We start from the raw sequence: 18,449 nt of genomic DNA on the forward strand, positions 1-18,449 counted from the left end.
CACTGTGAGAGTCCTCAGGGACAGACAGAATTTCTTCAGCCTCCTGAGGTTCAAGAGTCGCTGTTGTGCCTTCTTCAGCACGGTGTCTGCCTGGTTTGAACATTTCAGCTCCTCTGAGATGTGTACGCCAAGGATATTGAAGTTTTTCGCCGTCTCCACGGCGGCCCTGTTGATAAGGATGGGGTCATGCCCAGTCTGGTTAATACTGAAGTCCACAATCAGCTCCTTTGTTTTGCTGACGTTGGCACCACATCGTCAGAGTGCCTACCTCATGTCCGTAGGCCATCTCGTTGCCGTTGGTAATCAGGCCTACTACTGTCGTGTCGTCGGCGAGCTTGATGATGGAGTTGGAACTGTGTGAGGTCGTGGGTATACAGGGAGTACAAGAGGAAACTGAAGTCGCACCCTTGTGGGCCTCCCGTGTTGAGGATCAGTGTGGAGGAGGTCATGTTACCTTCCAGTAGAAGCATGTCTTCTACTTTGCTAATGCCGGTAGCAGCAGTCGTACTCTAAGCTAAAAGGCAAAGAAAGGCCATTGCGTGTTTACTCCCCCTGTAGCCTGATCTGACTTTCATCCCGGGAGAAGGCTTTGCTCGCTACTCGTCTTAGTGGTTTATCTAGCTGTATGATTCTTCTCCTCCAGGAAACTCTGGTCAGACAAAATTCCCTATGAAGTCACACCATCTCCATGAAATGATAGGTGGCCGTCTGCGCTCTTTAAATGTCCTTTATCTCAAATAGTGTATGTTTATGTAATTCTATAAAGGTCCCCACCCTCAAGCAAATAGATGTTGAAATCCTTCTGTGTACTTCATATCACTGACAGAGACACCCACTTATCAAATCAAATCAAATGGCTCCCAGACCCTGGTCATGACCCCACTCTCCGAGGGTGTCTCAGGGAGAGTCGGGATATGCAAAAAACACATTTCCAATTCACACATGCGAATATTACACTCTTGTACAAATATACAGTAAATATAGGACAAATATAATCACCCTCCCACACAATTATGGCTCTCTATGTACAACCTACCACTCTGACTCTGGTGATTCTTCAAACTTAATTCTCTCTGCCCTACATAAACCCAGAGACTACAGTATGGCTCTCTGTCCTACATAAACCCAGAGACTACATACAGTATGGCTCTCTGTCCTACATAAACCCAGAGACTACAGTATGGCTCTCTGCCCTACATAAACCCAGAGACTACAGTATGGCTCTTTGCCCTACATAAACCCAGAGACTACAGTATGGCTCTTTGCCCTACATAAACCCAGAGACTACAGTATGGCTCTCTACCCTACATAAACCCAGAGACTACATACAGTATGGCTCTCTGTCCTACATAAACCCAGAGACTACAGTATGGCTCTCTGTCCTACATAAACCCAGAGACTACATACAGTATGGCTCTCTGCCCTACATGAACCCAGAGACTACAGTATGGCTCTCTGCCCTACATAAACCCAGAGACTACAGTATGGCTCTTTGCCCTACATAAACCCAGAGACTACAGTATGGCTCTCTACCCTACATAAACCCAGAGACTACATACAGTATGGCTCTCTGCCCTACATAAACCCAGAGACTACAGTATGGCTCTCTACCCTACATAAACCCAGAGACGACATACAGTATGGCTCTCTGCCCTACATATACCCAGAGACTACATACAGTATCACACTCTGCCCTACATAAACCCAGAGACTACATACAGTATGGCTCTCTGCCCTACATAAACCCAGAGACTACAGTATGGCTCTTTGCCCTACATAAACCCAGAGACTACAGTATGGCTCTCTACCCTACATAAACCCAGAGACTACATACAGTATGGCTCTCTGCCCTACATAAACCCAGAGACTACAGTATGGCTCTCTACCCTACATAAACCCAGAGACGACATACAGTATGGCTCTCTGACCTACATATACCCAGAGACTACATACAGTATCACACTCTGCCCTACATAAACCCAGAGACTACATACAGTATGGCTCTCTGCCCTACATAAACCCAGAGACTACAGTATGGCTCTCTGTCCTACATAAACCCAGAGACTACATACAGTATGGCTCTCTGCCCTACATAAACCCAGAGACGACATACAGTATGGCTCTCTGCCCTACATAAACCCAGAGACTACATACAGTATGGCTCTCTGCCCTACATAAACCCAGAGACGACATACAGTATCACACTCTGCCCTACATAAACCCAGAGACTACATACAGTATGGCTCTCTGCCCTACATAAACCCAGAGACTACAGTATGGCTCTCTGTCCTACATAAACCCAGAGACTACATACAGCATGGCTCTCTGTCCTACATAAACCCAGAGACTACATACAAAATGGATGTCTGCCCTACATAAACCCAGAGACTACATACAGTATGGCTCTCTGTCCTACATAAACCCAGAGACTACATACAGTATGGCTCTCTGTCCTACATAAACCCAGAGACTATAGCATGGCTCTCTGCCCTACATAAACCCAGAGACTACATACTGTATGGCTCTCTGCCCTACATAAACCCAGAGACTACATACAGTATGGCTCTCTGTCCTACATAAACCCAGAGACTACATACAGTATGGCTCTCTGTCCTACATAAACCCAGAGACTACAGCATGGCTCTCTGCCCTACATAAACCCAGAGACTACATACAGTATGGCTCTCTATCCTACATAAACCCAGAGACTACATACAGCATGGCTCTCTGCCCTACATAAACCCAGAGACTACATACAGTATGGGTCTGTTAATGGCAGTCAGAATATTTGCTACTTCCTCGGGATTAGTCGCCAGTACTTCTAAATCCCCCAGCCGTCTCCCAGCTCTGACACCCATTGCCTGAGCTTAGCATGGATGGCATAGTGGCTACCTGCCTTTCTACCTCCCCCATTCTCCATTCTCCCTGCGTAAGGCACTGATTTTCTGCTGAACACCAAGGAGCCAGGCCACATCCATCCCATCTCCTTAATAATTCATCCACATAGTGTTTTAGTTGTGCTTTTCCTTTGTTTCATATTTTAATTGGAGCCTGGACACTATCTCTCTCTGCATCTTTATTACCAACATTGGGCCTTTTTTAATGCACTTTTTGGGTACGACAACATGAATCTCTCTCTCTCTCTCTTGCTCTCTCTCTCTCTTTCTCTCTACCTCTTCTCCCTGCTAACTGCTGAGTAGGGTTATTTTGCTGTGGGATGCTGTTTGACAGGACTCAGGAGAGAGTGTGGGCTGGGCGCTAGCTACTCTTTGGAGCTGGCTAATTAAATGGCTGCTAATCTATGGTGTACGATAGCTGGGGGTGGGGGTGGGGGTGGGGCGCAGGCAGGATGGTATGAATAGAGATTTATGAAGCACATAGCATGTATGAAGGTGAAGTCAGAGGCTGAGCTGCTGAGTGCTACAGTACATACAATGCTGCTGGACAATGCAGTCTTTCCAGTTTTAGGTGTGGCTCCTGTACTCGGTTTCTGGGGTTATTCTGAAGCTGTACCTTCCAGAGGCTGTGGTGGGAGTCTAGCTGTGGGACCGAGAGGAGGGAGAAACAGGGGTCGGTGTTGAGGTTGGAGTTGTTGTGCTGCAGGCGGTCAGGACTGGGAGCTTAGGAGCCTGGTGTGTTTGTATAAACCATACATGTGTGTCTGAGTCGTGCTCAGTGGTGCTCAGTGCTGCCGTCAGCCCCAGGGACAGAGAGCTGTGTGTGTGCCGTCAAGCGTGAGGACGGGAAAGTGAGACGAGCCAGAGGCTGCTGTGTTAATATTCATGTTCTCAGGTGGGTCTCTGAAACACAATGGATGGAGAGGCAGGCGGTGCACGGGGTGCATGGGGACCGCCTGGAGATACTGTGTAGCTTTTACACTGCAAAGTAAGGGTTAACTTTGTTGTTTGTGACGTAAATTAACCAACAGTTTAATAATTATGTTACGTTTTGGTGGTTTTACTCACTTACTGAAGAAGGTTGTGAATGTTTTTGTGTGTTTTTACACTGTGTGATGGAGGTTTGACATTTTACATTTGTCTGTGTGTTAGAGGGTTAACGCTGCTGTGCTGTGTAGTAGGGTTAACTGTTGTTTTGTTGGCTGTCTCTTTATGTTGTATATTACGGTTAATAACGTTATTTGATTGGATGTGCCTCTGTGCTTTGTAGAGTTAACTGTGTTGTTTGTTCTGTACTGTGTAGTAGGGTTAACTGTGTTGTTTTTGCTAGATGTGTCTATGTGCTGTGTGTGATGAGGTGGAGGAGTTGCAGTCTGACTCATGTGGGGCCGGGGCCAGCCAGCTCTAGTCACTCAGAGACAGGCAGCGCTGTGAGGCTCCTAACAGTTCCTTTGTCTGGGGCTGCTGCATGAAAGGCCTCTGTCTCCAGAGTGGCCTGGTGATTTCTGCCTCTGAACCCACCACTGTCAGGTCTGATTTCATGCTATTTCCTGAGCCCCCGCTAAAGAATACCCACTTTCCCTCCTCCCTCCACCCTTCCTGCTTCTGCTCCTTCCTCCAACCGCCTCCTTCTCCCCCTCTGCCCACTGAGGAGGCAGGGCTGGTATTACTGTGGCTGGGTGAAGTCTGGAGTGCTGCCGCATATTGGATTGCGTCATAGAGGGCTATGGAGGCCTGTCCTTCTCGCTTTCTCTCTCTAAGTCCTAATTAGCAGTTGAATGGTCAGAGGTTAGATGTTTAGTGTTTCCTGTATGCGCAGTAACTCAGGTATGTGCTCTCCTCTTTTGGCCCTCCCAGGCAGCAAGCATGAGGACGGCACCCAGAGCGACTCCGAGAATGGGATTGGTCTGCGCTTCGGCAACCGGAGGCTGGCTTTGGAGGAGAGGCTGAGGGTAGCGCAAGGAGGACAGGGGGGTCAGGGGAGTCAGGGGGGCCGGACCACCAGCAACAGGACCGCCTTCATGATCGAGTTCTACGATGACGACAACCCCCGCAAGCGACGATCCTACTCCTTTTCGCAGACTGCACCGCTGCTCGGGGGCGTGGCCGGGGAGGCTCTGTGCCCCACGCCCCCCTCCCACCCTAAGTCCCCCTCTACCACGACCACAGCCACAGACTTCAGCAAGGCCCCGTTATCAGCGGCCTTGATAGCGGGTGCCCCCACGGCCGCCCGGGTCCTGATGAAGCAGAGGTCTGAGGACCAGAGCATAGGAAGGAGCTCGGTCAGTACAGGCCACCAGACCACTGAGCCCAGCCCCAGTGAGGAGGGTCTGAGGACCCCTCGGTCCCAGGGGTACAGGGACAGGGAGCAGGAGGATGACCAGAGTGATAAGGGAACCTACACCATCGAGCTGGAGAACCGCAACCCTGAGGAGGAGGAGGCCAGGCGCATGATAGACAAGGTATAGTCAGCTTTCTGAAGTATTTTCACACACCTCAAGGATTTATTGTTATGGGTTGGGTTGCTGTGAATACGATTTCTATTTGAAAAAAATATTTTCTGAATTGCAGGTAGGAAAGCTGACCTTGTTTGAATGTAAGAATGGCCAAGTTCTAGGTGTCTTGAATTAACTGTATCAAAGGTCATGTTATTTTTCTTCAGTTTTCTAAAATGTCCGCCAAAAATAACATCCACTAAGCATGCTGAGCTTTTGAAGCTTTTGAAGCTGTAATGATCTGTCATAATGAATTATTACATCGCTACGTTCCGAATGAAAAGCATTTTACTATGTCCTCTGATGCTCTGTGACCCATGGGTAAAAGTACATTGGATTTCATTTTGTAAGGTATTTTATTTCCAACTGAATGTGGTCGTTGCGAGACCAATTGAAAAAATGTACATTGTACAATATGTAGTCTAAAACTTTTATACACTGAAGGTCTTGGTCAGGCACTCACTAATATACGCATTTTCAATGGTATATTAACAAAGAAATGTTACTGTCAGGAAATGGTATACCAAGCAACATAGGTCTTTGCCCTGATGTGGCGGTCAATTTCCCTTAAGTCTCTCTGTTCTAATTAGGGTTAGCTCATACAAACAGCCATACACAATGAGAGAGTGAGCTATATAACCTGCTGCATAACCTGGCTGTCACAATCCAGTGCAACAGCTGCCATAAAATAAAAACCACAGTTAACACAGCACAAGACTCATTCATAAGACTCACGCACAAGACTCATTCATAAGACTCACGCACAAGACTCATTCATGACTCACGCACAAGACTCATTCATAAGACTCATGCACAAGACTCATTCATAAGACTCACGCACAAGACTCATTCATAAGACTCACGCACAAGACTCATTCATAAGACTCACGCACAAGACTCATTCATAAGACTCACGCACAAGACTCATTCATAAGACTCACGCACAAGACTCATTCATAAGACTCACGCACAAGACTCATTCATAAGACTCACGCACAAGACTCATTCATGACTCACGCACAAGACTCATTCATAAGACTCATGCACAAGACTCATTCATAAGACTCACGCACAAGACTCATTCATAAGACTCACGCACAAGACTCACTCATAAGACTCACGCACAAGACTCATTCATAAGACTCACGCACAAGACTCATTCATAAGACTCATGAGTAACTCCCTTAAGCACACATAATTTACAAAAGATGAGCAGAAATGTCATCATCCATCCTCACCTTCTTCCAAATGAACTGTTCTATTGACACCTAGGGACTAGTTTAGGATCATAATACCTTGCTGCAAAACAAGGTTAGCCTTTAGCTAGCGCTCACTTTGAACACAGCATTCCACATGTTACATACCGCTGTAGAGCAAATCTAATGGGGCTCACCATCGAGCTCTCTCCATTATTCGATCATCCTCCAGGGAGTTTAGAAAACCACCGGTTTGCTTATGTAACAGCTGCCTGCATGCTTTCTCATGCTGAATGAAAAGATTTCTAAAAGGGCGAGTCTCAGAAGTAGAGAAGTAAGGATTTACTGCTGGCTTAAGATTCCCCCCAAAAAGCTCAGTTTAAACTCTTAAACATGTAGCCCTGAGATGTCCTTTTTGACTCATTAAATATTTATATGGGACTTAAAAGATGGTAATTGGGGCATGGAGTAAGTGGAGAGTGGGTGGGGCATTGGTTGTCAGATTTATTTAGAGCATAGACTGGGTAGTCTTCTCAAAACTAGAAGTGTGATGATTGTAATTCCTATAATTAGCTGACACAGTAATTGGCACACTGCTCCCTGTCTTTTTACATGGCCGTTATGGATGTATGAAGTGTGTGGGGGCAGTGCTTTGATCCAACTGGCCCTCATGTTGGTCCAATATCAGCCACCTTTGTCTTTGTAGTAGACTACCGTGAGTGGCAGTGATGAGTCATGAAGCTCTTTATTTTCTTGATGCTCAGGTGTTTGGGGTGGAGCAGAACCAGGATCCGTCTGTCTCAGTACCAGTAGAACACCAACAGGGAGAAGCGGGGAAGGAGAAGAAGGAGAGGAAGAAGACAACAGAGACGGGAGAAACTGCGAAACCAAGCTGCCTTCCATCTGAGGTAAAACACCCCTTCCATGGAGACACAAATTATTATACCCAATCTCTCACATCTTTTAGTCATCATAGTCACCAGGCTACCAACACCTGATAGCATCTACAGTTGAAGTCAGAAGTTTACATACACTTAAGTTGGAGTCATTAAAACTCGTTTTTCAACCACCACAAATTTCTTGTTAACAAACTATAGTTTTGTCAAGTCGGTTAGGACGTCTACTTTGTGCATGACACAAGTAATTTTCCAACAATTGTTTACAGACAGATTATTTCACTAATAATTCCCTGTATCACAATTCCAGTGGGTCAGAAGTTTACATACACTAAGTTGACTGTGCCTTTAAACAGCTTGGAAAATTCCAGAAAATGATGTCATGGCTTTAAAAGCTTCTGTTAGGCTAATTGACATCATTTGAGTCAATTGGAGGTGTACCTGTGGATGTATTCCAAGGCCTCCCTTCAAACTCAGTGCCTCTTTGCTTGACATCATGGGAAAATCAAAAGAAATCAACCAAGACCTCAGAAAAAAAATTGTAGACCTCCACAAGTCTGATTCATCCTTGGGAGCAATTTCCAAACGCCTGAAGGTACCACGTACCTCTGTACAAACAATAGTACGCAAGTATAAACACCATGGGACCACGCAGCCGTCAGGACTCTGTTTCCTAGAGATGAACGTACTTTGGTGCAAAAAGTGCAAATCAATCCCTGAACAACAGCAAAGGACCTTGTGAAGATGCTGGAGGAAACAGGTACAATAGTATCTATATCCACAGTAAAACGAGTCCTATATCGACATAACCTGAAAGGCCGCTCAGCAAGGAAGAAGCCACTGCTCCAAAACCGCCATAAAAACGCCAGACTATGGTTTGAACTGCACATGGGGACAAAGATCGTACTTTTTGGAGAAATGTCCTCTGGTCTGATGAAACAAGAATATAACTGTTTGGCCATAATGACCATTGTTATGTTTGGAGGAAAAAGGGGGAGGCTTGCAAGCCGAAGAACACCATCCCAACTCCTGCAGCATCCTGTTGTGGGGGTGCTTTGCTGCAGGAGGGACTGGTGCAATTCACAAAATAGATGGCATCATGAGGGAGGACAATTATGTGGATATATTGAAGCAACATCTCAAGACATCAGTCAGGAAGTTAAAGCTTGGTCGTTAATGGGTCTTCCAAATGGACAATGACCCCAAACATACTTCCAAAGTTGTGGCAAAATGGCTTAAGGACAGCAAAGTCTAGGTATTGGAGTGGCCATCACAAAGCCCTGACCTCAAACCTATAGAAAATTTGTGGGCAGAACTGAAAAAGCGTATGCGAGCAAGGAGGCCTACTAACCTGACTCAGTTACACCAGCTCTGTCAGGAGGAATGGGCCAAAATTCACCCAACATATTGTGGGAAGCTTGTGGAAGGCTACCCGAAACGTTTGACCCAAGTTAAACAATTTAAAGGCAATGCTGCCAAATACTAATTGAGTGTATGTAAACTTCTGACCCACTGGGAATGTGATTAAAGAAATAAAAGCTGAAATGAATCATTCTCTCTGCTATTATTCTGACATTTCACATTCTTAAAATAAAGTGGTGATCCTAACTGACCTAAGACAGGGGATTTTTACTAGGACTAAATGTCAGGAATTGTGAAAAACTGAGTTTAAATGTATTTGGCTAAGGTGTATGTAAACTTCAACTGTATCTCATTCAGTGATGTGATGCTTGAGAAATGTAAACATTACTGAGATTCATTACTATGTTAATATGCCAAAATAGCATTTATTTTCCAGTGGAACTCCCATTGTTTTTGTGTTCTGAGGGGAATGATGCACAAACCAGAAATGAGTGACAGAGTCCTGTCTAAAGTGGCATATCTATTTACTCTTAAAGGTGGAAAGCAAGAGCTCCTGATTTCGATGACTCTGTTGGTAGGGCAGTAGTGGACTAGTTGTGTCACTCCCTGACTTGACCACATCCTTGTTATTGACAGAGTAGGCCACTCAGTGCCTGACCTAGTTCATAGAGCGATGAGAAATTACTCTTTTCCCCCTCCAGGCAAGTTCCATTCAAGCACGAGGGGAGGAAGGAGACTGTATATACAGTAGGCTACAATAGTCTATCTGATGTATATGTGGATCTCTGATCTCGATATTCTGTTCAGTACAATTTCTGCTATTCTGTTCAGTTACTATTTCTGCTTTAGCTTGTGACTTTCTGATAGGACTCCATGCAAAGGAATACACTTTGGCTCTGTGAAAACAATATTCTCCTCAGTAGCACTAGAGTGTAATAAAAAAACGGATAGAGCCAGAGACCGATAGATCATTTCACATTCCCATGCTTAGTTTAAAATATGAATCATCTAATACATAATGAATATGATTTGACTCTTCAGGCTCATCACTTAAACATAAGACCATTCAGAGGTGAACAAATGGCAGCAGCGTTGTGTTCTGTGTCCTCCCTGCTACATGTGGATACTCCCTCCAGCTCTATGTGTCCAGTAGCAGGGATGTGTTGATTTGCTAGGTTAACTGTCTCTTCCCACAGCCGCTGTATCTCTGAATGGGGTGAAGTGCCATGAGTCTATCAAGAGAGACTAGGCTAACTGTCTCTCTCTCTCTCTCTCTCTCTCTCTCTCTCTCTCTCTCTCTCTCTCTCTCTCTCTCTCTCTCTCTCTCTCTCTCTCTGTCTTTCTCTCTCTGTCTCTCTCTCTCTCTCTCTCTCTCTCTCTCTCTCTCTCTCTCTCTCGCACTCTCTCTCTGTCTCTCTCTCATCAGAGTGTGTCTGAGAACCCGGTGGCAGTGGGCAGTAGTCGCTGGGTGTCTCAGTGGGCCAGTCTATCTGCTAACCACACCAGGACTGACCCAGAAGGGTCTGGGGCTGAGTCACCTGCCTTCATCCATCAGCAGAGAGGTACAGTAGGGCTCCTATATTTACCAAAACCAGGATCATGTGGATCTGCATCTGTATTAGTGAAGGTATTTTCTTCACATAATAGCACAAAACTAGAAATGTAGCTTTACTATTTTTGTTTATTTCTACCAGAAGCGGATGCCTTTGAGTCGGGCGTGTCCATCCGAAGTGCCAGCTCTGCCACCTCCAGTCTCACCGAGCGAAAACGCAGGACCCTCCCCCAGCTCCCTATCGACGACCCCCGGGCTAATCCAGGGAAGAGCTTGTCCGGCCTAGGCCTGCATCGCTCAGAGATCGGGGAGAAACAGGACACGGAGCCCCAGGAGAAGAGCCAGGTGGAGCATAAAGGAGACGGGGCATGCTTTGCCTCCATAGAGGAGGGGGATATGATGAAGGGCAAACAGAAACAGACCAAGGCCCCGCTACAGGCCTCCTCCAAGCCCCCTCTCAGACCTATGAGCAGCAGTGAGAAGAGGTCCGAGGAGAGAAGGAGACGGGCGGAGGACAGGATTCAGCACCACAGCAAAGAAGGAGGGGACGGGGGGGAGAAGTCAGGGGGCAAGCCTCTGGTCCGCCAGGGCAGCTTCACCATCGAGAAGCCCAGTGGTGTGGTGCCCATTGAGCTGATCCCCCGGATCAAATGTGGTGCTGGTGTCCTTGGCCGCGAGCGCAGCGACTCTGTGAGCAGCATGGACACAGCCACCTTGCTGAAGGACACAGAGGCTGTCATGGCCTTCCTGGAGGCCAAGCTGAGGGACGAGAACAAGCTGGACAGAGCCAACCGGGCAGGTTCCATCTCCCCCGAGTCAGACGTGGACACGGCCAGCACCTATAGCCAGGCGGCAGGGGAGGGAGAGAAGAAAGCAGCCCACCAGAAACGCCGCTCCCTAAGCAGCCTGCACAAGGAGAAGAGCAACTTGAGCTCAACCTCCAAAACCGCTGCCAGCACCAACGCCCGCGAGCGCCTGGAGAGAAAGACCAAAACCAGAACCGATCCCAGCCGGCCAGATGTCCGCCGCTCCGTCCAGCCTGCCTCCTCGCGGGCACGCCAACCATCCCAGGACCTCACGGATGACGATCAGACCTCGTCTTTCCCAATCTCCGACATCCTCTCCTCTGACCAGGAGAGTTTGTATAGTCGCTCGTACGGCCGCAGCCACTTCACCTCTACGGATGACCTGCTACATTCAAAACTGGAGGCCAAATCCAGCAGCAAGACCAGCTCCAGTAAGTCCAGTAAGACCCTCCAGGCCGCCACAGCTTCCTCTCTGGGGAAGCAGGCCTCTCTGCCACAGCCACGGCCTACCAGAACGTCCCTGCTCCGCCGGGCCAGACTGGGAGACACATCCGACACGGACCTGCCCGATGCAGACAGGATGTCTGTGGCCTCCGAGGTGTCCACCACCAGTTCCACGTCCAAGCCTCCGTCTGGTCGTAAAGGCCCCTCGCGGCTGGACATGCTGGCCCAGCCCAGGAGGACGCGGCTGGGCTCCATCTCGGCCCGTAGTGACTCAGAGTGTACTGTGGGCCGGAGCAGCACCTCCTCCCCTCGCCTGTCTGCAGAGACCGCCCTGCGTCTGGGACTCCGCTCCTCCACCCCCACTGACAACAAACTGGCTCCTCGCATGAGGGCCAACAGTGTGTCCAAGCTCACTGAGGCCAAGTCCAGAATCAGCCCCTCCATCCACAGCACTCCCTCAGGTGAGGTCCTGCTCTCATCTCTGATACATTCACTCTGATATAAGGTACATCTTGATACATTCAGGACTCTATTATTTAATGTAAAAAAACTGTTAAGGGGTAAAGGAGCAAGTCAAATGCTATCTTGTGTGTTTTTTCCCCAGCCCTTTGTCTCCCCCCCATTCTGGTGTAAAGGAATGTTTAGGATTTTTCCGCTATTACATCATTGCAGTTTTTGGATAGGCTTGCCCTTCTTCTTGTCCTTTCTTGGTCATTGTTTGTCCTTATCCATGTGTGTGTTGTGATCAGTGTAAATCACTCTCATTGTCTGGCTGTCTGTCCTGTTCAGAGAGCCCTCAGCCTGAGCCTGAGCCTGACCCTTCAGAGGAGGAGCTCATGGGTACTGTACCAGAGAGAGCTCTGTGTGTGTGTGTGTGTGGTGTGTTTAGTGTGTGTGTGATGTGTCCCCCTCTTCAACCTGCCACTACAATGATAACCCTAATGCTCTACTCCAACTTTCTATCTTATTGGAAATGTTTAGGTCTGTTAGATGTAGAGGTACCCGGAATTACTATGGACACAAGTTTCAAATTGGATAGAAGTGAATTGTTATTTGCCCAAACCATCTTATTGGTCAAAAGCTGACCAATCTTTTATTCAATCTTAATTGCCAATAAGCTAAGGGTTACAGAGCCAAAACGATTACATCAAGTGTTACTGAGCCAACCTAACATCATTGCTGATGCAAGACGAGCAAATGTTGTGGGCAGCGCTGGATTGTGTTATTTAGGGGCTGTACTCCACCTAGTGGAAATATTCATTTAACACATTGTCATAGCATATTAGAACTTGTCATGTAGTTAAGTAAAATGTTATTACAGTGAATCCAATTGATATATTTGAAATCTAGAGAGAGCATTAGGTCATCCATGTACAGGCTACAGGGCATTAGGCCCAGATGTGACATTGTGATCCCACTGGGTACAGACATCAGTTCAACGTCTAGTTTTCATTTCACCTTTGGTTGAGTTGTCAACTAACGTGAATTCAATGTGAAATCAACAAACAAACAAAAGAATCAGTGTCATTGGATTTTGGTTAAAAGTTGGGTGAAAAAATACTTTTTGCAAATCTAATCAGTTTTCCATGTTGATTCAACATCATCACATAGATTTTTTGGTTGTTGAAATGACGAGGAAACAACGTTGATTCAACCAGTTTTTGCCCAGTGGGATGACTTAACACATTCCCTAAAATGAGTAACTAATCCACCATGAGTGTGCCATTGACCACACCTTCTAACAGGAAGTACACTCTTAGAAAAAGGGTTCCAAAGGGGCTCTTTGGCTGTCCCCATAGGAGAACCCTTTTTGGTTCCAGGTAGAACTCTTTTTGGGTTCCATGTACAATATAACCCTCTGTGGAAAAGTTTCTACATGCATTTGAAGTTATGGGTAACTAAAAAAGTTTCTACATAACTTAAAATGCATTTAATAAATAAAGATCTTTAGGGTTACGATATATTTTGGAGTGTTATACATTTTCATAAACAATGTGGGATGGCAGTACCAAAATGGTTCTACCTGGAACCAAAAATGGCTCTTCAAAGGGTTCTCCTATGGGGACAGCTGAATAACCCATTTAGGTTCTAGACAGCACCTTTTTTTTTAAAGAGTGTAGTCACTGGAAACTGAGACAGTCAAGCACTGGATTCAGGCCTACCTAGGAAGATACATTACAATCAATCAATCAAATGTATTTATATAGCCCTTTTTACATCAGCAGATTTCACTAAGTGCTTATACAGAAATCCAGCCTTAAACCCCAAACAGCAAGCAATGCAGATGTAGAACCACGGTGGTTAGGAAAAACTCCCTAGAAAGGCAGGAACCTAGGAAGAAACCTAGAGAGGAACCAGGCTCTGAGGGGTGGCCAGTCCTCTTCTGGCTGTGCAGGTGGAGATTATAAGATTACATGGCCATTAAGGCCGGATTGTTCTTCAAGATGTTCAAACGTTCATAGATGACCAGCAGGGTCAAATAATAATCACAGTGGTTGTAGAGGGTGCAACAGATCAGCACCTCATAGGCGAGCATTCAGAGGTCGAGACAGCAGGTGTGGTAGAGAGAGGGAGAGTCGAAAACAGCAGGACCGGGACAAGGTTGCATGTCCGGTGAACAGGTCAGGGTTCCAAAGCCGCAGGCAGAGCAGTTGAAACTGGAGCAGCAGCACGACCAGGTGAACTGGGGACTGCCATGAGTCATCAGGCCAGGTAGTCCTGAGGCATGATCCTAGGGCTCAGGTCCTCCGGGAGGGGAGGGAGAGAGAGAGAGAGAAAGAAAGAGATAATTAGAGGAAGTATACTTAAATTCACACAGGACACCAGATAAAACAGGAGAAATACTGACCCTAGCCCCCCCGGCACATAGATTATTACAGCATAGATACTGGAGGCTGAGTCAGGGGGGGTCGGGGGACACTGTGGCCACGTCCGACAATACTATAACTTACTATAACAATATATGTTCAATTGTCTAGCTAGAGGGAGAGAGCACGTAGTATACCTTCACTGATTATGTGCCACTGTTAAAACCATATACATTTCCACCATCAGACCACTTTCCACCAGCCCCATGTCAGGCTATCAGCCTACATTCCACCAGCCTCATGTCAGGCTATCAGCCTACATTCCACCAGCCTCATGTCAGGCTATCAGCCAACATTCCACCAGCCTCATGTCAGGTTATCAGCCAACATTCCACCAGCCCCATGTCAGGCTATCAGCCTACATTCCACCAGCCTCATGTCAGGCTATCAGCCTACATTCCACCAGCCTCATGTCAGGCTATCAGCCTACATTCCACCAGCCTCATGTCAGGCTATCAGCCTACATTCCACCAGCCTCATGTCAGGCTATCAGCCTACATTCCACCAGCCTCATGTCAGGCTATCAGCCTACAGAATATCTTGTCTATGATTTGTCTAGAGTTCAGAGTTACAGAAATCTGCTTGGCTTTAACTTTAAGATAGAATGCTTTAGACACTGTGAGCATCCGGTGCTTTCTTAGTGAGTCAAATAACTTCAAACAAAACACAAATGATCTCTTGATAACTATATCTTTCTCCCTGACCTTAGCCTCTAACAGGTGGAGACGGCTGCCCCCAGAGTACGGATCCACCTCAGAGGAGGAGTTTGGCTCCAACAGGAACTCCCCCAAACCCGGGCGCCCCCTGCGCCCCCACTCGGTCCTGAGGGGTACCAGACTAGGGGGCTCCACCAGCAGCCTTAACTCTGGTCAGGTTGGCCCTGGAGGTATGGTCCTCAAACACCGCATGAGAGAGCAGGAGGAGTACATCAAGGACTGGACTGCTCACAGCGAGGAGATTGCCAGGTACTCATCTACTCCGACTTATACATACTCACACATGCATAGACAAGACTGCACGGGTACATACACAAACACATATACACACACCTCAGCTAGCGCATAATGTTCTAAGAACCATATGTTTCTTAGAGCTTGGTGAGAGCGTGGTTGTCCTATGGTTATTTTGCATACAACCTTCCCACAACGTTCTGGGAATGGTGCAGGATACCCAGCTAGTACATAATGTTCTGAGAACCATGTGTTTCTTAGAAGATGGGAAGAGTTTTGTTGAAGCTGAGAACGGAATGCATATTTTTAAATAGCGTTCTTAGAACGTTCTTTGAACGTTACTAATGTTTTTTGTGTTCTGAGGAACTTGCAGAAAACATTATGCTGAAGAACTGAAATTCCCACAGAAGGTGTTTCTTAACATTCTCAGAGCAATTTCAGAACATTACTTTAAATAGAACCATAAGGAAACCTGTAGAAAACGTTATGCTGAAGTACTGAAATTCCCACCTATGTTGTTAAGTGTGTTCAGGTGAGCTGGCTGCACCCACTAATTGGCCACGCCTGATCTCAATGAGTGATTGTTTCCTTTAAAATGGGGTGTGTTTGAATAGACTAAAATAAACTGTTTTGTATGAATTAAAAAAACATGACATGTGAGCTCCATCCTGGTGGCGCAGTGTAATTCCATGGATAGATAATAGAAGATCATAGGTTTGAATCTCACCGAAACAGTGCCACAATAAAAAATAAATATGACTGATGCCTAAGCAAATGAATTTCCATGTGCCCTATCTGTACATGGAGTTCAAAACAGTTAACCCAAACTAAGCTAGCAGCATTATTAAAAGCATTATTGAAACATGTTTTCAGAACATTATTTAATTACCTTTTTCATTTCCGTTCTCAGAACGTAAACTTTCAGGGAACCATATTAAAATGTTGTCAGAACCTCCCTGCAACCTAAAAATGTACACTCCCAGAACAGGCAAAACGTTCATTTAAAAAAACGTTAAGTTTTACCGGTCTGGAAACTTATGGCTTTATTCCCAGAACTAATGGGAAACAAAAAACATACATTCCCACAACTTCCATTGAACCAAATGTGCTAGCTGGGACACACACAAACACACACGCAAGAATCCATCTACTTTTACTCATTCATATCACAAATATTTGTTATTTGAATCCACAAGGAAGTTCAGTTTATATGCTTCATGGACATGGCACAATTGGTAAATAAGATACTATCTGTAGATAGGGCTGCCCAATGAATGGCTTAGTGTTTTCTCTCTGATCAAACAATGGTCATCTTTAGTTAGTCCACTTTAACTGACTCTGTTCTGTGAGGCTGTAATAAATGGTTCCCGACTCAGCTGGGACTTTCACACAGTATGGTGGTCATTAGATAGAACCATACCATCTTAGACATAGAGCTCCTGTGTTCTCCTGCATGGAAAGGTTGGTCTATCATCAGTCACTGTCTCTCTCCTCTTCCCTGCACCCTTCCTCATCCTGCATATCTTCCACTTGACCTAGTAGTCACAGGGAGACTGAACTGAGCAGACAGCAGTGAGAAAAGGATTGATTCAACCAGCCTCATAGAGCAAGCACAAGGAATTTCTTACGCATCAGACAAGGAAATTTAAAGTAACGGAGGACAATATTATGTTATCGTAAGCAGCTCTTAGTAAAGCATTTTGGAAGTTCAGGTTCCTTGCATAAAATGCTTGCAAAGGATATGATCATTTACAAGTGAATATTGTTCATTCACATTGAAAATGGTCTTCCCTCCATCTAGTGGACAGTATGTAGAATGGTTATATGTGCTGTGCTGTGTCAGTTCATTATACATTAAACTAATTGCTTCTTGTTGAGGCTGACATGCAGACGTTTCTCAATGTCTGATGAGTAGTCTTGGTTTATATCATTGTGAGATATCTGTTTGTGTGTACTGATTTATGGAAGTGTCACTCTCTGCCCAGTTCCAGAAGCACGTCTGATGTATCATAGGTTATTTCCCTGTGTGCGTAGGATCAGTCAAGACCTGGCCAAGGACCTGGCCATCCTCGCCCGGGAGATTCACGACGTGGCCGGAGAGATCGACTCGGTCAGCTCCTCTGGCACGGCTCCCAGCACCACGGTCAGCACCGCCGCCACGACGCCCGGCTCCGCCATCGATACCCGCGAAGAGGTAGGCCGCACGCAGGAGGGCATGCAAAAGGTGCTTGACTTTTACTTTATTCTCTCCTACCTTCCTTCCTTCCTTCCTTTTCTAAACTACTAATGCTCAATGGCTTCTGCTTCAGCGTCGCTTTATCTTTGATCTGCTGTCGAAGGTGTGGACTGTGAACTTGCACTGTGAACTGGCATTTCTTGTATCCCATTTTGAGTATTACTGCTGTATACTGATCAGATATGACTAAAAGGTGTATTTGCATTCTCTTAACAAGCTTTCATTGACCTTTCTCTGCTAACTTCTTTAATACCTAATTCATAACTATGTAACTCATAACTATGATAATCTAGTGGCCATAGCATACATACATTCATACAGAGAAGATACAGTGTAAATGTTCCATTCATGGTTAACAATCATACAGCTGCCTCATATAACCAACAAGGTCTTCCTCTGCCCCTCACAGCTGGTTGACCGTGTCTTTGACGAGAGTCTCAACTTCAGGAAGATCCCTCCCATGGTGCAGAACAAGGCCCCTGAGATAAACGGACGCCCTGTGGAGCTCCGTCCCCGCGCCCCAGACAGCCTGGACTCCCACTCTGCCCTCCGCAGACGCACATGGAACAGGGATGAGGCGGTGGTGGACAGTCTACTGCTCACATCTGTCTCTCAGCTGTCAGCTAAAATCAGACAGTCTGTTGATAAAACAGCAGGAAAAATACGGTAACAATCAAGCTCTATAAGTTGTTTATATCTGTATATCTGACATTCACAAGAGATCAAGGAGATATTAAGCAAAGCAACT

General features: G+C 46.1%; 1 protein-coding gene across 11 annotated transcripts in view; it reads left to right on the plus strand.

Moving 5' to 3' along the window:
* Positions 1-18,449, plus strand: part of cep170aa (centrosomal protein 170Aa) — a 65,874-nt gene that overhangs the window by 44,436 nt on the left and 2,989 nt on the right. For 5 of the 11 annotated variants that reach the window (XM_014179957.2, XM_014179958.2, XM_014179965.2 and 2 more), the window contains 8 exons: positions 4,755-5,359; positions 7,353-7,496; positions 10,273-10,408; positions 10,541-12,109; positions 12,438-12,488; positions 15,225-15,480; positions 17,479-17,689; positions 18,111-18,367. In XM_014179957.2, the coding sequence (XP_014035432.1) occupies positions 4,755-5,359; positions 7,353-7,496; positions 10,273-10,408; positions 10,541-12,109; positions 12,438-12,488; positions 15,225-15,480; positions 17,479-17,689; positions 18,111-18,367 (3,229 nt within the window). The remainder of the gene's footprint in view (positions 1-4,754; positions 5,360-7,352; positions 7,497-10,272; positions 10,409-10,540; positions 12,110-12,437; positions 12,489-15,224; positions 15,481-17,478; positions 17,690-18,110; positions 18,368-18,449) is intronic. The other 6 variants (XM_014179960.2, XM_014179959.2, XM_045710278.1 and 3 more) reach the window with 6 other exon arrangements.

This window comes from Salmo salar, chromosome ssa28, assembly GCF_905237065.1.
Source record: "Salmo salar chromosome ssa28, Ssal_v3.1, whole genome shotgun sequence".
Taxonomy (NCBI): domain Eukaryota; kingdom Metazoa; phylum Chordata; class Actinopteri; order Salmoniformes; family Salmonidae; genus Salmo; species Salmo salar.